This window comes from Petromyzon marinus, chromosome 74, assembly GCF_048934315.1.
Source record: "Petromyzon marinus isolate PM22_M1 ecotype Great Lakes invasive population chromosome 74, UKy_Petmar_22M1.pri1.0, whole genome shotgun sequence".
NCBI lineage: Eukaryota > Metazoa > Chordata > Hyperoartia > Petromyzontiformes > Petromyzontidae > Petromyzon > Petromyzon marinus.
Window position 1 is genome coordinate 9647629 of NC_133740.1, and position 24884 is coordinate 9672512.

Genomic DNA, 24884 nt, shown 5'->3' on the forward strand with positions numbered 1-24884 from the left:
CCAACTCCTCCTCTGACTGAGCAGCTATTACCAAATCATCAGCATACATAACGTGGTTGAGCAATAGGGAGCCATCCCTTGACCGTACCCGGGCATCGATCAGCCTCCCATTATATCTGTACCATATGGAGATTCCCCCGGTACAGCTATTGAAGGCTTCACGAACTACGTGGTCAAAATAGATGTTAAATAATGTGGGAGCCAGAGGACATCCCTGTCGCACCCCAAGGTGTACAGGGAATGGCTCTGACTCCCGGCCATGTAGTTTTACCCGGGCCCGCTCACCATCATGAAGATCCTTAATGATCGTGAGCAGAGGGTCAGGTACTCCAAAAGCACGGAGAACGACCCAGAGCCCAGGCCTACTGATGGTATCATAGGCCTTGACCAGGTCAATAAAGCAGAGATGTAGGTCTTGTTGGAATTCCCTACACCTCTGCTGTAGCAGACGGACAGAAAATATGGCATCTGTGCAGGACCGCCCTTTCCTGAAACTGCATTGGGGCTCCGCAAGCCTCTCCTCAGCGTGCCTGGCAAGGCGATGGTGACTAATCCTTGCCAGGACCTTTCCCGGCACACTGAGGAGTGAGATGCCCCTGTAGTTGTTATCCTTCCAATCCTGCGGAACCCGTCCAGTGGTCCAGACTGTTGTTATGATGTCATATAGGGCAGTCTGTGCACAAACGCCACCCTCCCTCAGCATTTCGCTTGGGAGATCATCTCTGCCCGCTGCCTTTCCTGGTCTCAGACTCCGGATCGCCTTCAGTACTTCCTCAACAGATGGCACTTCAGCCAGCCACTCACAGGGGGTGACTTCTTCCAATATTTGAGGCACACACGCGCGCGTACACATACGCACACACACATGTACGCGCGCACACACACACGTACGCACACACACACGCACGCTCCCACACACACATACGCACACACACAAACACGTACGTACGCACACACACGTACACACGCGCACACACACACGTACGCACACACACATGCACGTACACACACATGCGCGTACACACGTACACACACACACATGTACGCACACACACACGCGCGCGTACACACATGTACACACACACGTACACACACCACACCTATCTCCCGGTGCGTCCCCGCCCTGCCCCCAGCATGCATCTCTCTCCCCCCACCCCCCTGCCCACACGTGACCCTCCCGCCCACCTGCAGCGGCAGGTACACAGCGGCGACCCCCCCGGCAGCCACGGCGCCGACGCAGTGGCCCGGCGGGCCGGCGGCCGCCAGCGGGCCGGCGGCCGCCAGGGGGCGCAGCTCACGGCAGCGGCAGAGGGCGCAGAGCGGCACGGCGAGGGCGGAGAGCACGCGGGAGGCCCGCTCACTTCCTGCCTCCAACATCACTGTTACACACACACACACAGTGACACACACACAGTGACACACACAGTGACACACACACACAGTGACACACACACAGTGACACACAGTGACACACACAGTGACACACACACAGTGACACACAGTGACACACAGTGACACACACAGTGACACACAGAATGTGACACACACAGTGACACACACACACAGTGACACACACAGTGACACACACACACAGTGACACAGTGACACACACACAGTGACACACACACGCAGTGACACACACACGCAGTGACACACAGTGACACAGTGACACACACACAGTGACACACAGTGACACACACACAGTGACACACAGTGACACACACACAGTGACACACACACAGTGACACACAGTGACACACACACGCAGTGACACACACAGTGACACACAGTGACACAGTGACACACACACAGTGACACACAGTGACACACACACAGTGACACACAGTGACACACACACAGTGACACACACACAGTGACACACAGTGACACACACGCAGTGACACACACAGTGACACACAGTGACACACACAGTGACACACACACAGTGACACACACAGTGACACACAGTGACACAGTGACACAGTGACACACACACAGTGACACACACACGCAGTGACACACACACGCAGTGACACACAGTGACAGTGACACACACACAGTGACACACAGTGACACACACACAGTGACACACAGTGACACACACACAGTGACACACACACAGTGACACACAGTGACACACACACGCAGTGACACACACACAGTGACACAGTGACACACACACAGTGACACACAGTGACACACACACAGTGACACACAGTGACACACACACAGTGACACACACACAGTGACACACAGTGACACACACACGCAGTGACACACACAGTGACACACAGTGACACACACACAGTGACACACACACAGTGACACACACAGTGACACACAGTGACACACACACGCAGTGACACACACAGTGACACACACAGTGACACACACAGTGACACACACAGTGACACACACACACAGTGACACACAGTGACACACACACAGTGACACACACACACACAGTGACACACAGTGACACAGTGACACACACACAGTGACACACAGTGACACACACACAGTGACACACAGTGACACACACACAGTGACACACACACAGTGACACACAGTGACACACACACGCAGTGACACACACAGTGACACACAGTGACACAGTGACACACACACAGTGACACACAGTGACACACACACAGTGACACACAGTGACACACACACAGTGACACACACACAGTGACACACAGTGACACACACACGCAGTGACACACACAGTGACACACAGTGACACACACACAGTGACACACACACAGTGACACACACAGTGACACACAGTGACACACACACGCAGTGACACACACAGTGACACACACAGTGACACACACACACACAGTGACACACAGTGACACACACACAGTGACACACACACACACAGTGACACAGTGACACACACACAGTGACCCACACACACACAGTGACACACACACACACAGTGACACACACACAGTGACACAGTGACACACACAGTGACACACACAGTGACACACACACAGTGACACAGTGACACACACGCAGTGACACACACACACACAGTGACACACACACAGTGACACAGTGACACACACAGTGACACACACAGTGACACACAGTGACACACACAGTGACACACAGTGACACACACAGTGACACACAGTGACACACAGTGACACACACACACAGTGACACACACACAATGACACACACAGTGACACAGTGACACACACAGTGACACACACACAGTGACACACACAGTGACACACGCAGTGACACACGCAGTGACACACACAGTGACACACACACAGTGACACACACAGTGACACAGTGACACACACAGTGACACACACAGTGACACACACAGTGACACACGCAGTGACACACACACAGTGACACACACACAGTGACACACACAGTGACACACACACACAGTGACACACACAGTGACACAGTGACACACACACAGTGACACACACAGTGACACACACACGCAGTGACACACACAGTGACACACACAGTGACACACACAGTGACACACACAGTGACACACACACACAGTGACACACAGTGACACACACACAGTGACACACACACACACAGTGACACACAGTGACACAGTGACACACACACAGTGACACACAGTGACACACACACAGTGACACACAGTGACACACACACAGTGACACACACACAGTGACACACAGTGACACACACACGCAGTGACACACACAGTGACACACAGTGACACAGTGACACACACACAGTGACACACAGTGACACACACACAGTGACACACAGTGACACACACACAGTGACACACACACAGTGACACACAGTGACACACACACGCAGTGACACACACAGTGACACACAGTGACACACACACAGTGACACACACACAGTGACACACACAGTGACACACAGTGACACACACACGCAGTGACACACACAGTGACACACACAGTGACACACACACACACAGTGACACACAGTGACACACACACAGTGACACACACACACACAGTGACACAGTGACACACACACAGTGACCCACACACACACAGTGACACACACACACACAGTGACACACACACAGTGACACAGTGACACACACAGTGACACACACAGTGACACACACACAGTGACACAGTGACACACACGCAGTGACACACACACACACAGTGACACACACACAGTGACACAGTGACACACACAGTGACACACACAGTGACACACAGTGACACACACAGTGACACACAGTGACACACACAGTGACACACAGTGACACACAGTGACACACACACACAGTGACACACACACAATGACACACACAGTGACACAGTGACACACACAGTGACACACACACAGTGACACACACAGTGACACACGCAGTGACACACGCAGTGACACACACAGTGACACACACACAGTGACACACACAGTGACACAGTGACACACACAGTGACACACACAGTGACACACACAGTGACACACACAGTGACACACGCAGTGACACACACACAGTGACACACACACAGTGACACACACAGTGACACACACACACAGTGACACACACAGTGACACAGTGACACACACACAGTGACACACACAGTGACACACACACAGTGACACACACACAGTGACACACACACAGTGACACAGTGACACACACAGTGACACACACACAGTGACACACACACACAGTGACACACACAGTGACAACAACCGCCATTCGCCACTAAGTGGCGGTGACGTCACCACGACGCTTGTGCCAGGCCATGTGCACCCTGAGGCCACGTGAAGTGTCGAACGCCCGCTGGCAGGAGGTCACGGGGCAGACCCAGGTGCCACGGGTCGACTGACTGAGATGACTGGCTGATGCACGACCTGTGCCCCCTACAGTGCCAACCTGCTGTGCTTTAGCCACCCGGCGCTCCGCTCGTTGTGAGCGTCGCTCCTCCGCCCTCCGTTGTTGGAGGGCGACTACCTCCAACTGCCCAGTAGCGTCCTTCACGAGCCTCCTCCACAGAGGCCGATCTTGACACCGCTGGTACCAGTCATCGGCAAGTCCACTCAGCTCCACGTCCTCCCGGACCACATCACTCCATCTCTTCTCTAGCCCGTGCCGTGCCTGTTTAGCCCCCTTGATCCGGCCGAACAAAAGCTGTTTAGGCATGCAGGCTACATGGCCCAGCCAACGCAGCCTTGCCTGCCGGAGGAGCTCACCGATAGGACTTTGCCAAGATCTTTCAAGGATTTGTGAGCTCCTCACACAATCCAGCCTGGTTAAAGCCAGGATGGATCGTAGGCAGGCCAGCCTAAATGTTTCTAACCGGCGAAGATGTTCCATTAGGGGGTCCACGTTTCGCAAGCGTGGAGAAGGGAGGGAATGACTGTGGCCGAGAAGACCTGAAGCTTAGTGCGGAGTGACAGACCAGGTAGCTTCCACACAGCGTTACGCAACCGATGAAAAGATAATGCTGCTCGACTGATTCAGAGTGAGACCTCTGCTGTTAAACCGGAGACGGTCATGAGCACACTGCCCAGGTATGGGAAACTCTCCACTCTCTCCACAACTGCCCCATCACCAATTGGGAGTTGTGGGGGTGGAGTGTCCGATGGTACAAAATACCCAGGCAGGTGCTTCGTTTTGGTGGGGCTGATGGTAAGGCCCCACCTCTTGGTGGCAAGCTCCAGGTTCAGCAGCAGCGCCTCCAACTCCTCCTCTGAGTGAGCAGCGATCACCAGATCATCGGCATACATAACGTGGTTGAGCAATAGGGAGCCATCCCTTGACCGCACCTGGACATCGATCAGCCTCCCATTATATCTGTACCAAATGGAAATTCCTCCGGTACAGCTATTGAAGGCTTCACAAACTGCGTGGTCAAAATAGATGTTAAATAATGTGGGAGCCAGAGGACATCCCTGTCGCACCCCAAGGTGTACAGGGAATGGCTCTGACTCCCAGCCACGTAGTTTTACCCGGGCCCGCTCACCATCATGAAGGTCCTTAATGATCGTGAGCAGAGGGTCAGGGACTCCAAAAGCACGAAGAATGACCCAGAGCCCAGGCCTACTGATGGTATCATAGGCCTTGACCAGGTCAATAAAGTAGAGATGACACATAGACAAAGATCCCCCATATAGCTTAAACAGACTGTAGGGGCAAGTTCTGTTAGTGAGCACCTATGAAGGTCGGAACGGCACGCGAGGGGGTGGGTGGCCAGTACTACGCCCGGCCGCCTTTGTCTCCCCAGTGGTGATGTTTACTCGACACCGTAGCACCAGGTAACTCATTTGAGGCTGAGTGGACTTCGGGGAGGCCCAGAACCGGTTCGGATAATCGTCACTGGCGTGTCTCTGTGTCTCAGTGTGTCTCTGTGTGTCCCAGCGTGTCCCAGCGTGTCCCAGCGTGTCTCTGTGTGTCCCAGCGTGTCCCAGCGTGTCCCAGCGTGTCTCTGTGTGTCTCTGTGTGTCTCAGTGTGTCCCAGGGTGTCTCTGTGTGTCTCTGCGTGTCTCTGTGTCTCAGCGTGTCTCTGTGTCTCAGCGTGTCTCTGTGTCTCAGCGTGTCTCTGTGTCTCAGCGTGTCTCTGTGTGTCCCAGGGTGTCTCTGTGTGTCTCTGTGTCCCAGGGTGTCTCTGTGTGTCTCTGTGTGTCTCTGTGTGTCTCAGCGTGTCCCAGCGTGTCTCAGTGTGTCTCAGCGTGTCTTTGTGTCTCAGCGTGTCTCTGTGTCTCAGCGTGTCTCTGTGTGTCTCTGTGTGTCTCTGTGTGTCTCAGCGTGTCCCAGCGTGTCTCAGTGTGTCTCAGCGTGTCTCTGTGTCTCAGCGTGTCTCTGTGTCTCTGTGTTTCAGTGTGTCCCTGTGTGTCTCAGTGTGTCTCTGTGTGTGTCTCAGCCTGTCTCTGTGTGTCTCAGCGTGTCTCTGTGTGTCTCAGAGTGTCTCTGTGTGTCTCTGTGTCTCAGCGTGTCTCAGTGTGTCTCTGTGTGTCTCAGCGTGTCTGTGTGTCTCAGCGTGTCTCAGTGTGTGTCTGTGTGTCTCAGCGTGGCTGTGTCTCTGCGTGTCTCAGCGTGTCTCTGTGTGTCTCTGTGTGTCTCTGTGTGTCTCAATGTGTCTCAATGTGTCTCAGCGTGTCTCGGCGTGGCTGTGTGTCTCAGCGTGTCTCAGTGTGTCTCAGTGTGTCTCAGCGTGTCTCAGCGTGTCTCTGTGTGTCTCAGCGTGTCTCTGTGTGTCTCAATGTGTCTCAATGTGTCTCAGCGTGTCTCAGCGTGTCTGTGTGTGTCTCACGTGGGGGTCGCTCCCTGGTGAAGCCGTACTGAGCCCGGAGCGTCCGCACCGTCCTCACCACCTCCATCATCAGCTCCACGTCCTCCTCCACAGCGGGAGACAGCCAGCCAGCCTGCACACACGCAGAGACAAAGATCCCCCGTGTAGCCTCAACAGACTGTAGGGGCAAGTGCTGTTAGCGAGTAGCAGCACCTATGAAGGCCGGGACGGCACACGAGGGGGTCGGTGGCCGGCTAGCACCACGCCCGACCGCCTTTATCTCCCCAGTGGCAATGCTTACACACCGCACCAGGTACTCATTTTGAGGCTGAGTCGAACTAGGGGAGGCCCGTGACTGGTTCAGATAATCGTCACTGGTGTTGGCCGTGAGCGGGAATCGAACCCGGGTCGCCAGGTTCATAGCGCAGCGTAGCGCTAACCACTACATTACCGCACGCACGCGCACGCACACACACGCACACACACGTGCGCACACACACGCACACACACACACACGCACGCACGCACGCACACGCACGCACACACACGCGCGCACACACACGCACACACACGCACACACGCACGCACACGCACGCACACATATGCACACGCACGCAAACATCATACACTGACTCTCTCACACATCATACACTGACTCACTCACACATCATACACTGACTAACTCACACATCATACACTGACTCACTCACACATCATACAATGACTCACTCACACATCATACACTGACTCACTCACACATCATACACTGACTCACTCACACATCATACACTGACTCACTCACACACCATGCCCTGACTCTCTCACACACCATACACTCACTCACACATCATACACTCACTCACACATCATACACTGACTCACTCACACATCATACACTGACCCACTCACACATTATACACTGACTCACTCGCACATCATACACTCACTCACACATCATACACTGACTAACTCACACATCATACACTGACTCACTCACACATCATGCACTGACTCACTCACACATCATGCACTGACTCACTCACACACCATACACTCACTCACTCACACATCATACGCTCACTCACACATCATACACTCACTCACACATCATACGCCGACTCACACATCATACACTCACTCACACATCATACACTGACTCACTCACACATCATACACTCAAATTTCGATTTAAAGCTTTCGTGACTGCAATGATTCATCTTCTTTGGTTCTTTCGGTAAAGTCACGTAGAATGAGAATAAAATAATAAATTGATAAAATAAAATAACACAATAATATTCTCACGACGTTTCGGCCACAACACAAGCGGCCTTCATCAGGTGAAGGGACGAGACTGTCTGGTAGGACAGCGCTGGAGTGTCCTACCAGACAGTCTCGTCCCTTCACCTGATGAAGGCCGCTTGTGTTGTGGCCGAAACGTCGTGAGAATATTATTGTGTTATTTTATTTTATCAATTTATTATTTTATTCTCATTCTACGTGACTTTACCGAAAGAACCAAAGAAGATCATACACTCACGCTGCTGCTGACTCACTCACACATCATACACTGGGAGTGTCGTGCTTCCAGCTATGGCTGCAGTTTTTTGTCGTACGTGTTATGTATGTGGTTTATTGTTAAATTTAAAATCACAGTTCCTATGATTAATGTTGTTACATTGTTTTTTATAGCTTTCTTTTGGCGATTCGAAAACATATGGTTAATCTCAATTGTCTTATGCTTGTTGTTGTTGGCTTGCACCACGTAGATTTTTGCACGCAGCGTTTTAATAAGTTTTTTTTTTGCGTGGAATATTTGCTGGTTAATTCCAGGATGTTTCTGTTAGGCGTCGTCGCTTTAAGATGTTCTGGGTTCAAATTTTGTTTGTTGCGGTTGCACCCGACTTAAGAGCCGCATGGCTCACAGGGCTACACCTAAATAAATGAAACTTGAAACAACAACAACCGCCATTCTCCACTAAGTGGCGGTGACGTCACCACGACGCTTGTGCCAGGCCATGTGCACCTTGAGGCCACGTGAAGTGTCGAACGCCCGCTGGCAGGAGGTCACGGGGCAGACCCAGGTGCCACCGGTCGACTGACCTGAGATGACTGACTGGTGCACCACCTGTGCCCCCTACTGTGCCAACCTGCTGTGCTTTAGCTACCCGGCGCTCCGCTCGTTGTTGTGAGCGTCGCTCCTCCGCCCTCCGTTGTTGTTGGAGGGCGACTGCCTCCAACTGCCCAGTAGCGTCCTTCACGAGCCTCCTCCACAGAGGCCGATCTTGACACCACTGGTACGGTCATCGGCAAGTCCACTCAGCTCCACGTCCTCCTGTACCACGTCACTCCATCTTTTCTCTAGCCCGTGCCGCGCCCGTTTAGCCCCCTCGATCCGGCCGAACAAAAGCTGTTTTGGCATGCGGTGGCTGGGCATGCGGGCTACATGACCCAGCCAACGCAGCCTTGCCTGCCGGAGGAGCTCACCGATGGGACCTTGCCCAGATCTTTCAAGGATTTGTGAGCTCCTCACACAATCCAGCCTGGTTAAACCCAGGATGGATCGTAGGCAGGCCAGCCTAAATGTTTCCAACCGGCGAAGATGCTACATTAAGGGGGCCCAGGTTTCGCAAGCGTAGAGAAGGGAGGGAATGACCGTGGCCGAGAAGACCTGAAGCTTAGTGCGGAGCGACAGACCAGGTAGCTTCCACACAGCGTTCCGCAACCGATGAAAAGATATTGCCTCTCGACTGATTCGGAGTGAGACCTCTGCTGTTAAACTGGAGCCGGTCACACACACACATGCTAGGTGATAGTGCAGCGTAGCGCTAACCACTACACCACAGACACACGCACGTATCCACGCACGCATGTTAGGTGCAGGAGGACATGAGACAGACCCTGCAGGTGCCATGGGGGTTGACTGCCGTGCCAGGCTAGGTGCAGGAGGAGGTCATGGGGCAGACCCAGGTCGTGTCACGGGTCGACTGCCGTGCCAGGCTAGGTGCAGGAGGAGGTCACGGGACAGACCCTGGTGGTACCATGGGTCGACTGCCGTGCCAGGCTAGGTGCAGGAGGAGGTCACGGGACAGACCCTGGTGGTACCAAGGGTCGACTGCCGTGCCAGGCTAGGTGCAGGAGGAGGTCACGGGACAGACCCTGGTGGTACCAAGGGTCGACTGCCGTGCCAGGCTAGGTGCAGGAGGAGGTCACGGGACAGACCCTGGTGGTACCATGGGTCGACTGCCGTGCCAGTCTAGGTGCAGGAGTGGTACCATGGGTTGACTGCCGTGCCAGGCTAGGTGCAGGAGGCCGTGGTGTCACGGGACAGACCCAGGTCATGTCACGGGTCGACTGCCGTGCCAGGCTAGGTGCAGGAGGAGGTCACGGGACAGACCCTGGTGGTACCATGGGTCGACTGCCGTGCCAGGCTAGGTGCAGGAGGCCGTGGGTGTCACGGGACAGCTCACCGCGAGCTCGTCGTCGGGGAAGGCCGCGACGCAGACGCTGGGCGCTGCGTCCGTCACGGCGCGGGGGTGCCGCTGCCACAGCTCCTCGGCCACGAAGGGCGCCAGCGGCGCCAGCAGCCGCAGCCCGACCTCGACGGCGGCGTGGAGGGCGCCCAGCGCCACCCTCGCCGCCTCCGCCGCCTCCGCCGCCTCCTCCGCGCCCGAACCGCCGCCGCCGGTGGCAGCGGCAGCGGCAGCCAACACCGGCTTCACAGACTCCTGCGCGGGAGGGGGCGGGGGGGGGGAGTGGGAGGCGGTAGGCGCGTACCGTTGGAGCGTACCGTAGGCGTGCATCGCAGTAGCATACCCTAACGCGCGTGCTGTGTGTGTGTGTGCCGTACGCGTGCACCGTACACGTGCAGCGCACACAGGTACCGCGCATATCGAGCGAGCGTACCGCGTGTACAGTACGTGCGTGCCACGTGCACAGTACGTGTGTACCGCGTGTACAGTACGTGTGTACCGCGTGTACAGTACGTGCGTGCCGCGTGCACAGTACGTGTGTACCGCGTGTACAGTACGTGTGTACCGCGTGTACAGTACGTGTGTACCGCGTGCACAGTACGTGTGTACCGCGTGCACAGTACGTGTGTACCGCGTGCACAGTACGTGCGTGCCGCGTGTACAGTACGTGCGTGCCGCGTGTACAGTGCGTGCCGCGTGTACAGTGCATGCGTGCTGCGTGTACAGTGCGTGCATGCCGCGTGTACAGTACGTGCGTGCCGCGTGTACAGTGCGTGCCGCGTGTACAGTGCGTGTGTGCCGCGTCTACAGTGCGTGCATGCCGCGTGTACAGTACGTGCGTACCAGGTAGACGTCACAGAGGTCGTGCAGCCACAGGGCGTGCACGGCGCTGGAGGCCGCCGGGAAGGAGAGGCCACGCAGGGCCTCGTTGGAGGCCCTCACGGCCACGGCCACGCGGGACAGCAGCCACGCTGGCATGCCGGCACCCTCCACCACCACCTACAACCACCACCACAACCACCACCATCACCACAACCAACCACAACCACCACCATCACCACAACCAACCACAATCACCTACAACCACCACCATCACCACAACCACCACCACAACCACCACCGCAACCACCACCATCACCGCAACCACCACCACAACCACCTACAACCACAACCACCACCATCACCTACAACCACCACCATCACCACAACCACAACCACCACCATCACCTACAACCACCACAACAACAAAATAAACCACCACAAACCTTGAACCACCACCACAACAACAACCGCCTACAACCACCTACAACCACCACCGCAACCACCTACAACCACCACCGCAACCACCACCACCACCGCAACCACCACCACCGCAACCACCACCACCATCACCACAACCAACCACAATCACCTACAACCACCACCATCACCACAACCAACCACAATCACCTACAACCACCACCACAACCACAACCACAACCACCACCATCACCTACAACCACCACAACAACAAAATAAACCACCACAAACCTTGAACCACCACCACAACAACAACCGCCTACAACCACCACAACCACCACCATCACCACAACCACCTACAATCACCTATAACTACCACAATCACCTACAACCACCTACAACCACCACCGCAACCACCTACAACCACCACCGCAACCACCACCACCACCGCAACCACCACCACCACCGCAACCACCACCACCATCACCGCAACCAACCACAATCACCTACAACCACCACCATCACCACAACCAACCACAATCACCTACAACCACCACCACAACCACAACCACCACCATCACCTACAACCACCACAACAACAAAATAAACCACCACAAACCTTGAACCACCACCACAACAACAACCGCCTACAACCACCACAACCACCACCATCACCACAACCACCTACAATCACCTATAACTACCACAATCACCTACAACCACCACAACCACCATCACCACAACCAACCACAATCACCTACAACCACCACAACCACCTACAACCACCACCACAACCACCACCATCACCACAACCACCACCATCACCACAACCAACCACAATCCACTACAACAGTGGTTCTTAACCTTGTTGGAGGTACCGAACCCCACCAGTTTCATATGCGCATTCACCGAACCCCTCTTTAGTGAAAAATAAAATGTGATTTTTTTCAAATTCAAGACGTAGATATGTTTTTTACTGGTACACAAAATGAGCCGTGCATGAACATTACCTTGTTCAAAGAATAAAACCAACACAATGCATAAACTCACAACAAATTACATACCTGGAAATCAATGTGACTTCTGCTGTTGCCTTTGAGAGATCAGTTCAGATATGCGTGGCTTCACCTTGGCAAGTGCCACTCTCATGTCATTTTCACAGCAAAGTCCGTTCCTTTTCTTCGTTTTTATGTCCAGCATCCTCGAAAAGGATTGCTCACAAAGATATGTTGTAACAAATGGTATAAAAAAATCCAGGGCTTTCTTAGCAATAACTGGATACTTGTTCATTTGTCGACACCAAAACGTTGAGAGCGTTGTTGTTCTGAAGAGTTGCTGTTGAACCTGGCTCTGCTGAATTTCAATGATTTCGTCGAGGAATTCATCATTGACATTTGCTGTTTCAACAGCAAACGTGAACGGCTGTCTCACCCATGCTGGATATGACTCTCTTGTAGGGAAATATCCGTCGAGAGACTTTGCAAGCTCATCTAAGTGCGTGGCAATTGTTTGCTTCAGTTCCGTGGATACAGAAATATCTCCGATTCCAGACACATCTTCGATCTTACTTGCACAGTCGTCCAGAAGCGGGAAGTTTGCGAAGTTATTGTTCTCTGTTCGTCGTTTCCATAACGGTAGCTTTTTTTGAAAAGCCTTCAGGTGTTCTTCCGCTTCCATGATATTGACTCCACCACCCTGCATCTGCTGATTGAGATGATTGAGAGCTGCGAATATATCAGCCATGTACGCTAAAATGAGAATGAACTCAGGATTTTTGAAGCAATCTGCATGGCAGTGTTGGTGCTCTTGCAAAAACAGGGCTAATTCCACACGCATGGCAAAAACACGATTCAGCACCTGTCCCCGGGATAACCACCGAATATTAGAATGGAGCAGAAGTACCTCAAATTCAGAGCCCATTTCTTTACACAGCTCACTGAAGATGCGGTGCCTCAGAGCACTTTTTCGCACATAGTTCACACATTCCACCACAGTTTTTAATACTTCTGCCATTTTTGGAGGTAAGGTTTTTGTTGCCAACGCATGCCTGTGCAGAATACAATGCGTCACAATGATGTGTGGTGCATCGGCCTTTACTAGCGCACCAAAACCAGACTTTCTTCCCAGCATGACTGGAGCTCCGTCCGTACAAACTGCAGAAACCATATCCCATGAAAGATTGTTGTCTCTGAAGAAGTCATCCACAAGCTTCTTCACATCGGCTGCCTTCGTTGTTGTTGTAAGAGGCTTACAAAATAAAAACTCTTCTTTTATCATGTCGTCTTTCACATAGCGTACAAAAACAGCAAGCTGGCTTAGATCAGAAACGTCTGTGGTTTCGTCGAGTTGAAGGCTGAATTTTGCCGGGCTTGAAATCAGATCCGCGACTACTTGAGCCAAGATGTCTTTACTCATGTCTTCTATTCTGTCACTGACGGTGTCATTTGAAAGGGGAATTTGGGATAATTTACCTTCGGCCGCTGTTCCGAGTATCAGATTCGCCATCTTTAATGCAGCTGGTTTCACAAGTGTTTCACCAATGGTGTGTGGCTTGCCCTGCTTTGCGATCAGGTAAGCAACTTCGTACGATGCTGTCAGGATCGGTTTGTTAACAGGTACAAATCCAAGAGCAGGCAGAGTGGCCCTTTCATCGAATCTGGCTCTCTTCACCCTGAATTCAGCAAGTGTTGTGTTCTTGTATTCCCCGTCTCCATGCAGCTTCAAGAAGTGTTCCTTTAGTTTTGCCGGTGCAAAACTAGAGTTGCTCAACTTGGCGTTGCAAATCATGCAGATAGGACGCTCACTCCCATCACGTTCCGTGATACATGAGAATCCATGTTGTACATATTCGTCCGACCACTTTCTTCTTTTGCCCGACATAGTTAGTATGGATAAAATATTAAAGAAATCACACGACGTACGACAACAACAGTCACACGTTGACTACTGAGTACGCACTAAATTCCCCGCAGCGCTGATTGGCCAAGCAGTGTAGCATGATCATCTGCAGCCAGTGATGGCCAAGCGGGCCGTGTGTGTCATCACAAATTTACACAATAATTCAAGTGTGTCCGGACCTCCGTGGCGGGGGCTCTGCCGAACCCCTGAGATCGACTCACCGAACCCCTGGGGTTCGATCGAACCCAGGTTAAGAACCACTGCACTACAACCACCACCATCACCACAACCACCTCCAACCACCACCACCACAACCACAACCACCACCATCACCAAAACCACCTACAATCACCTACAACCAACCACAATCACCTATAACCACCACCACAACCACCACCATCACCACAACCACCACAACCACCTACAACCAACCACAATCACCTACAACCACCCCCACCACCATAACCAACCACAATCCACTACAACCACAACCACCATCACCACAACCACCTACAACCACCATCACCACAACCACAACCACCACCATCACCACAACCACCTACAATCACCTACAACCAACCACAATCACCTAAAACCACCACCACAACCACCACCATCACCACAACCACCTACAACCAACCACAATCACCTACAACCACCACCACCACCATCACCACAACCAACCACAATCACTTACAACCACCACAACAACAACAAAATCAACCACCACAAACCTTGAACCACCACCACAACAACAACCGCCTACAACCACCACCACCACAACAACAACAACAACAACCGCACGGTGCGGTTGAGCGGTGCGGGCGAGCCCCTCACCCCGGTGAGTGACGCTGGTGAGTAGTCTCGCCCCAGGGCTCTCTGGGTGAAGTGGAAGGCGTTCCACACCTTGTTGCAGAAGTGTCGCCAGCTCAGGACAGTCGCCACGTCCACACTCACCTCGTCGCCTGCCGGGGTGAGGAGCGCGGGAAGCCGGGGTGAGGAGGGAGGGAGACGCCGGGGTGAGGAGGGAGGGAGACGCCGGGGTGAGGAGGGGAGGGAGACGCCGGGGTGAGGAGGGAGACGCCGTGGTGAGGAGGGAGGGAGACGCCGTGGTGAGGAGGGAGGGAGACGTCGTGGTGAGGAGGGAGAGAGACGCCGGGGTGAGGAGGGAGGGAGACGCCGGGGTGAGGAGAGAGACGCCGGGGTGAGGAGGGAGGGAGACGCCGGGGTGAGGAGGGAGGGAGACGCCGGGGTGAGGAGGGAGAGAGACGCCGGGGTGAGGAGGGAGGGAGACGCCGTGGTGAGGAGGGAGGGAGACGCCGTGGTGAGGAGGGAGAGAGACGCCGGGGTGAGGAGGGAGAGAGACGCCGTGGTGAGGAGGGGAGGGAGACGCCGGGGTGAGGAGGGAGAGAGACGCCGGGGTGAGGAGGGAGACGCCGGGGTGAGGAGAGAGACGCCGGGGTGAGGAGGGAGGGAGACGCCGGGGTGAGGAGGGAGACGCCGGGGTGAGGAGGGGAGAGAGACGTCGTGGTGAGGAGAGAGAGAGAGACGCCGTGGTGAGGAGGGAGGGAGACGCCGGGGTGAGGAGGGAGACGCCGGGGTGAGGAGGGAGGGAGACGCCGGGGTGAGGAGGGAGAGAGACGCCGTGGTGAGGAGGGAGACGCCGGGGTGAGGAGGGAGAGCGACGCCGGGGTGAGGGGAGAGAGTGACGCCGGGGTGAGGGGGGAGGGAGATTCCGTGGTGAGGAGGGAGACGCCGGGGTGAGGAGGGAGAGAGACGCCGTGGTGAGGGGAGAGACGCCGGGGTGAGGAGAGAGACGCCGGGGTGAGGAGGGAGGGAGACGCCGGGGTGAGGAGGGAGAGAGACGCCGTGGTGAGGGGAGAGACGCCGGGGTGAGGAGGGAGGGAGACGCCGGGGTGAGGAGGGAGACGCCGGGGTGAGGAGGGAGAGAGACGCTATGGTGAGGAGGGAGAGAGACGTCGTGGTGAGGGGAGAGAGAGACGCCATGGTGAGGAGGGAGAGAGACGTCGTGGTGAGGGGAGAGACACCGTGGTGAGGGGAGAGAGGCCGGGGTGAGGAGAGAGACGCAGTGGTGAGGAGGGAGAGGCCGGGGTGAGGAGGGAGAGAGACGTCGTGGTGAGGAGAGAGAGACGTCGTGGTGAGGAGAGAGACGCAGTGGTAACAGTGGTAAGGAGCAAGTACTCTGTGTGAATTCTCTGAGTACTCTGTGAATATTCACAGAGTACTCTGTGAGTACTGTGTGCGTTGCGTACCGGTGGTATGGAGTGAGTTCTCTGTGAGTACTCTCTGAGTACTCTGTGAGTACTCACTGAGTACTCTGTGAGTACCGAGTACTCTGTGAGTACTCTCTGAGTACTCTGTGAGTACTGTGTGCGTTGCGTACCGGTGGTACGGAGTGAGTTCTCTGTGAGTACTGAGTACTCTGTGAGTACTCTCTGAGTACTCTGTGAGTACTGAGTACTCTGTGAGTACTCTCTGAGTACTCTGTGAGTACTGTGTGCGTTGCGTACCGGTGGTACGGAGTGAGTACTCTGTGCGTACTCTGTGAGTACTCTCTGAGTACTGTGTGCGGTGCGTACCGGTGGTACGGAGTGAGTACTCTGTGAGTACTGTGTGCGTTGCGTACCGGTGGTACGGAGTACTGAGTACTCTCTGAGTACTCTGAGTACTCACTGAGTACTCTGTGTGTGTTGCGTACCGGTGGTACGGAGTGAGTAGAGTGTGTATTCTCTGTGAGTATTCACAGAGTACTCTCTGAGTACTCTGTGAGTACTCAGTGAGTACTGTGTACTCACTGAGTACTCTGTGTGCGTTGCGAACCGGTGGTACGGAGTGAGTACTCTGTGTGAGTACTCTCTAAGTACTGTGTGAGTACTCTCTGTGTGTGTTGCGTACCGGTGGTACGGAGTGAGTACTCACTGAGTACTGTGTGAGTACTCTGTGTACTCACAGAGTACACAGAGTGAGTACTCTGTGTACTCACAGAGTACTCACAGAGTACTCACTGAGTACTCTGTGTGTGTGTTGAGTACCGGTGGTACGGAGTGAGTAGAGTGCCAGGCGCAGTCCGTCTGCTCCACTCTCTGGGATCCCGGACGGAAACTCCTTCCTCTGTGTGGTGAGGGTGGTGGTGAGAGTGAGGGTCATGGTGGTGAGGGTGGTGAGGGTGGTGGTGAGGGTGGTGGTGAGGGTGGTGGTGAGGGTGGTGGTGGTGGTGAGGGTGAGGGTCGTGGTGAGGGTGAGGGTGGTGGTGGTGAGGGTGGTAGTGAGGGTGGTGAAGGTCGTGGTGAGGGTGGTGGTGGTGAGGGTGAGGGTCGTGGTGAGGGTGAGGGTCGTGGTGAGGGTGGTGGTGAGGGTGGTGGTGAGGGTGGTGAAGGTGAGGGTGAGGGTGGTGGTGAGGGTGGTGAGGGTGGTGGTGAGGGTGGTGGTGGTGAGGGTGAGGGTCGTGGTGAGGGTGAGGGTCGTGGTGAGGGTGAGGGTTGTGGTGGTGAGGGTCGTGGTGAGGGTTGTGGTGGTGAGGGTGGTGGTGAGGGTTGTGGTGAGGGTCGTGGTGAGGGTTGTGGTGAGGGTGGTGGTGAAGGTTGTGGTGAGGGTGGTGGTGGTGAGGGTCGTGGTGAGGGTCGTGGTGAGGGTCGTGGTAAGGGTCGTGGTGAGGGTGGCAGTGAGGGTGGTGGTGAGGGTCGTAGTGAGGGTGGTGGTGAGGGTGGTGGTGAGGGTGGTGGTGAGGGTTGTGGTGAGGGTGGTTGTGGTGAGGGTTGTGGGGTTGTTGTGGTTTCCCTCATCCTGGTGATACCGATTGTTGTTGCGAGTTGTTGATGTGGTTGTTGTTGGTTGTTGATGGTGTTGTTGGTTGTTCGTGTTGTGTGTTGGTTGTTATTGTTGTTGTTGTTGCTGGTTGTTGTTGTTGCTGGTTGTTGTTGTTGCTGGTGGTGGTTGTTGGTGGTTGTTGTTTGTGGTTGTTGTTTGTGGTTGTTGGTGTTATTCGTGTTGTGTGTTGGCTGTTATTGTTGTGTGTTGGTTGTTATTGTTGCGTATTGTTGTTGTTGTTGCTGGTTGTTGTTGTTGCTGGTTGTTGTTGTTGTTGCTGGTGGTGGTTGTTGGTGGTTGTTGTTTGTGGTTGTTGTTTGTGGTTGTTGGTGTTGTTGGTTGTTCGTGTTGTGTATTGGCTGTTATTGTTGTTGTTGGTTATTGTTGTTGCTGGTTGTTGTTGTTGTTGGTTGTTGTTGTTGTTGTTGTTGGTTGTTGATGTTGTTGCCTCACCTGCCCCTCCTCCGCTGTTTTCAACTCCCTGGGGTCTAAGTTTCCCGCACGGAGTTTCCTCTGCAGGTCCTGGGGAGCGAGAAATACTCATCAACATCATCACCAACATCATCATTGTCAACATCAACATCATCAACATCATCATCATCATCACCAACATCACTATCATCATCACCAACATCATCACCAACATCATCATTGTCAACATCACCAACATCAACATCATCACCAACATCATCATTGTCAACATCACCAACATCAACATCATCACCAACATCATTGTCAACATCACCATCATCACCACCACCATCATCATTGTCAACATCACCATCATCACCATCATCACCATCATCACCATCATCATCACCACCATCATCATCACCACCATCACCAACATCATTGCCATCATTATCAGCAACATCACCAACATCACCATCATCACCAACATCAACATCAACATTGTCAACATCATCACCATCATCATCACCAACAACATCACCATCATCGGCAACATCACCAACATCACCATCATCACCATCATCACCAACATTATCATTGTTGTGGCGTGGTGGTGGTGGTGGCAGCGTGGTGGTGGTGGTAGCGTGGTGGTGGTGGTAGCGTGGTGGTGTGGTGGTGGTGGTGGCGTGGTGGTGGTAGCGTGGTGGTGGTGGCGACGTGATGGTGGTGGTGGCGTGGTGGCGGTGGCATTGTGGTGTTGTGGTGGTGGCGTGGTGGTAGTGTGGTGGTGGTGGTGCGGTGGTTATGGTGCTGGTTGGCGTGGTGGTGGTGTGGTGATGGTGGTGGCGTGGTGGTGGTGGCGTTGTGGTGGCGTGGTGGTGGTGGCGTGGTGCTGGTTGGCGTGGTGGTGGTGGTGGCGTGGTGGTGGTAGCGTGGTGCTGGTTGGCGTGGTGGTGGTAGCGTGGTGATGGTGGTAGCGTGGTGGTGGTGGCGTTGTGGTGGCGTGGTGGTGGTAGCGTGGTGGTGGTGGTAGCGTGGTGGTGGCGTTGTGGTGGCGGTGGCGGTGGCTGCGGTGGTTACGGGTAGAGACGCTCCGTTGATGACGTCCATGGGATCGATGACGTTGCCCAGGGATTTGCTCATCTTCCTCCCGCGGGCGTCGCGCACCATGGCGTGGAAATACATCTACAGAGACAAAGGTGCCCCCCCGGGTAGCCTTCACGGACTGTCGGGGCAAGTGCAGGGAGACTGGGTGAGTGGCCTGGTGAAGAAGCAGAGCAGCGTGGCTACCTGCGGGAAGGGCAGCTGTCCCGTGAGCTGTTGCCCCAGCATTGCCATCCGGGCGGCCCAAAAGAAGAGGAGGTCCTGGCCGGTCTCCAGCAGCGAGTTGGGGTAGAAGCTCGCCACGTCAGGCGTCTACGCAACAACAACAACAACAACAACGATGGCAACAACAACGACGATGACGACAACAACGATGACGACAACAACGACGATGACGACGACAACGACGATGACGACAACAACGATGACGACAACAACAACGTTACGGTGCCAAAGAAGTTCAACACACATACACTACAATACATGCTACACTGTATACTACACTACACTATACACTACTATACACTACACAACAATACACTACTATACACTACACTATACACTACAATATACACTACACTATACACAACAATACACTACTATACACTATACACTACTATACACTACACTGTACACTACTATACACTACACTACTATACACTACACACTACACTACTATACACTACACTATACACGACTATACACTACACACATACACTACAATACACACTATATACTACAATATACACAATACACTACTATATACTACACTATACACTACTATACACTACACACTACTATACACTATATACTACACTATACACTACTATACACTACACACTACTATACACTATATACTACACCATACACTACACACTACAATACACACTGCACTACTACTTACTACACACAACACTACTATACACTACACTACTATACACTACACTACAATATATACTACACTATACACGACTATACACTACACACATACACTACAATACACACTATATACTACAATATACACAATACACTACTATACACTATATACTACACTATACACTACTATACACTATATACTACACTATACACTACACACTACTATACACTATATACTACACCATACACTACACACTACAATACACACTGCACTACTGCATACTTCACATAACACTACTATTCACTACACTTCTATACACTACACTACAATATATACTACACTATACACGACTATACACTACACACATACACTACAATACACACTATATACTACAATATACACAATACACTACTATACACTATATACTACACTATACACTACTATACACTACACACTACTATATACTACACACATACACTACACACTACAATAAACACTGCACTACTACATACTACACACTACACTACTATACACGATCATATACACTACAGACTACACTATACACTACACTAAAATCCACTATAATACACGCGCACGCACACACACATGCATGCACACACACGCGCATACACGCACACACACACACACGCACACACACACGCGCACACACACGCACACACACACGCAGACACGCACACACGCACACACACACACACGCACACACACACGCGCACACACACACGCACACACACACGCAGACACACGCACGCACACACGCGCGCACGCACACACACGCAGACACACGCACGCACACACGCACGCACACACACGCACACACACGCACACACACACGCACAGACGCACACACACACACAGACGCACACACACACAGTCACACATGCCCACCCACCCACCTGGTCCGGCCAGCCCAGCACAGCGAAAGGCAGCAGAGCCGAAGAGAACCACGTGTCCAGCACGTCCTCGTCTGCACAAAGACAAAGGTGACCCCCAGCGTGTGTAGCCTTTGGCGGGCTGTAGGGGCAAGTGCTGTTAGTAGCGAGCAGCAGCAGCAGCACCGGCGAAGGCCGGCAGGGTGGCACACGAGGGGGTGGGTTCAGCAGCACCACGCCCGTCCGCCTTTGTATCCCCAGCGGTCAAAGATCAAAGATCCCCCATATAGACTTAACAGACTGTAGGGGCAAGTGCTGTTAGCGAGCACCTATGAAGGCCGGAACCGCACATGAGGGGGGTGGGTGGCCAGCACCACGCCCGACCACCTTTGTCTCCCTAGTGGCGATGTTTACACACCGCACCAGGTACTCATTTGAGGCTGAGTATACCTAGGGGAGGCCCGGGACCGGTTCAGATAATCGTCACTGGGTGCTGGCCGTGAGCGGGAATCGAACCCGGATCGCCGGGTTCATAGCGCAGCTTAGCGCTAACCGCTACACTACCGCTCCCCACACACACACACTCTCACACACACACACCTACACACACCTACACATACAATGGACAAAGTGGCGTAGTGTATAGTGTAGTGTATAGTGTAGTGTATAGCGTAGTATATAGTAGTGTATAGTGTAGTGCATAGTGTAGTGTATAGCGTAGTATATAGTGTAGTGTATAGTAGTGTAGTGTATAGTGTCGTGTATAGTAGTGTAGTGTATAGTAGTGTAGTGTATAGTGTAGTATATAGTAGCGTATAGTGTAGTGTATAGCATAGTATATAGTAGTGTATAGCAGAGTGTATAGGGTAGTGTATAGTAGTGTAGTGTATAGTAGTGTATGGTAGTGTAGTGTTTAGTAGTGTAGTGTATAGGAGTGTAGTGTATAGTAGTGTAGTGTATAGTGTAGTATATAGTAGTGTATAGTGTAGTGCATAGTGTAGTGTATAGCGTAGTATATAGTAGTTTATAGCGGAGTGTATAGGGTAGTGTATAGTAGTGTATAGTGGAGTAAAGTATATAGCGCAGTGTGTAGTGTATAGTCTTGTATGGTGTAGTGCATAGTAGTGTATAGCGGAGTGTATAGTCCCGTGTAGTATAGTATGTAGCGTATAGCGTAGCGTAGTGTATAGCGTAGTATATAGTAGTTTATAGCGGAGTGTATAGTCGCGTGTAGTATAGTATGTAGTGTATAGCGTAGTGTATAGCGTAGTATATAGTTTATAGCGGATCGTATAGTCGTGTGTAGTATAGTATGTAGTGTATAGTGTAGTGTATAGCGTAGTGTATAGCGTAGTATATAGCGTAGTATATAGTGTAGTGTATAGTAGTTTATAGCGGAGTGTATAGTCGCGTGTAGTATAGTATGTAGTGTATAGCGTAGTGTATAGCGTAGCGTAGTGTGCGCGCATCCTGAACTTCTTTCGCGCCGTACGTAGCCAACCGCGCTAATCCGAGGTGCGCGGGTTGTTTGGGGGGAGGGGTGGAGGCACAGCCCCCCCCCCCCCCGCCAGCCCCCCCCCTCCCCAGCCCCCCCTCCCCAGCCCCCCCTAATTCGCCGGCTGTGTGTGGCATCGTGAAGTTGCTGCTGTACCCTGCTGCAGAGTGAAGGAGTCTGGCTGCAGCCCCAGCTGGGACTGTGCCTTCAGCTTGGCCTCCGACTCGTCGCGAGCGCACACCCACAGCTCCTCCTGCGGCACACAAGCAGCACAGCAGCAGCACAGCAGCAGCACAGCAGCACAGCAGCAGCAGCAGCACAGCAACAGCAGCACAGCAGCAACAGCAGCAGCACAGCAACAGCAGCACAGCAGCAACAGCAGCAGCACAGCAACAGCAGCACAGCAGCAACAGCAGCAGCACAGCAACAGCAGCAGCATAGCAGCAGCAGCAGCAGCACAGCAGCAACAGCAGCAGCACAGCAACAGCAGCAGCATAGCAGCAGCAGCAGCAGCAGCACAGCAGCAACACCAGCAGCACAGCAGCAGCACAGCAGCAGCACAGCAGCATAGCAGCAGCACAGCAGCAGCAGCATAGCAGCAGCATAGCAGCAGCAGCATAGCAGCAGCACAGCAGCAGCATAGCAGCAGCACAGCAGCAGCACAGCAGCAGCAGCAGCATAGCAGCAGCGCAGCAGCAGCATAGCAGCAGCATAGCAGCAACAGCAGCAGCACAGCAGCAGCACAGCAGCAACAGCAGCAGGACAGCAGCAGCACAGCAACAGCAGCAGCACAGCAACAGCAGCAGCACAGCAGCAGCACAGCAGCAGCACAGCAACAGCAGCACAGCAGCAGCACAGCAACAGCAGCAGCACAGCAACACAGCAGCATAGCAGCAGCATAGCAGCAGCAGCAGCAGAACAGCAGCAGCACAGCAACAGTGGCACAGCAGCAGCACAGCAGCACAGCAGCAGCACAGCAACAGCATAGCAGCAGCATAGCAGCACAGCAGCACAGCAGCAGCACAGCAGCAGCACAGCAGCACAGCGGCAGCAGCAACAGCACAGCAGCAGCATAGCAGCAGCAGCACAGCAGCAGCACAGCATCACAGCAGCACAGCAGCAACACAGCAGCAGCACAGCAGCAGCACAGCAGCATAGCAGCAGCAGCACAGCAGCAACACAGCAGCATAGCAGCACAGCAGCAGCACAGCAGCATAGCAGCAGCATAGCAGCACAGCAACAGCAGCACAGCAACAGCATAGCAGCAGCATAGCAGCACAGCAACAGCAGCACAGCAGCAGCACAGCAGCAGCAGCAGCAGCACATACACAAGCATCAAACACAAACACCGCATACGTACACATCACGTACACTGCTACCTCGGAGATACAACTTAATTCGTTCCGAAACCGAATTGTT

At 53.4% G+C, this 24884-nt stretch overlaps 1 protein-coding gene across 1 annotated transcript in view; it reads right to left on the minus strand.

The window, feature by feature from the left end:
- Window positions 1-24884, minus strand: part of LOC116957427 (valine--tRNA ligase, mitochondrial-like) — an 86667-nt gene that overhangs the window by 6337 nt on the left and 55446 nt on the right. The window contains exons 18-28 of the mRNA XM_076056187.1: window positions 23622-23718; window positions 21995-22065; window positions 20390-20515; window positions 20180-20284; window positions 19142-19210; window positions 17914-17992; window positions 15698-15825; window positions 11567-11722; window positions 10721-10978; window positions 7275-7386; window positions 1186-1379 (exon numbers count right to left, since the gene is read on the minus strand). Coding sequence (XP_075912302.1) covers window positions 1186-1379; window positions 7275-7386; window positions 10721-10978; window positions 11567-11722; window positions 15698-15825; window positions 17914-17992; window positions 19142-19210; window positions 20180-20284; window positions 20390-20515; window positions 21995-22065; window positions 23622-23718 — 1395 coding nt within the window. The remainder of the gene's footprint in view (window positions 1-1185; window positions 1380-7274; window positions 7387-10720; window positions 10979-11566; window positions 11723-15697; window positions 15826-17913; window positions 17993-19141; window positions 19211-20179; window positions 20285-20389; window positions 20516-21994; window positions 22066-23621; window positions 23719-24884) is intronic.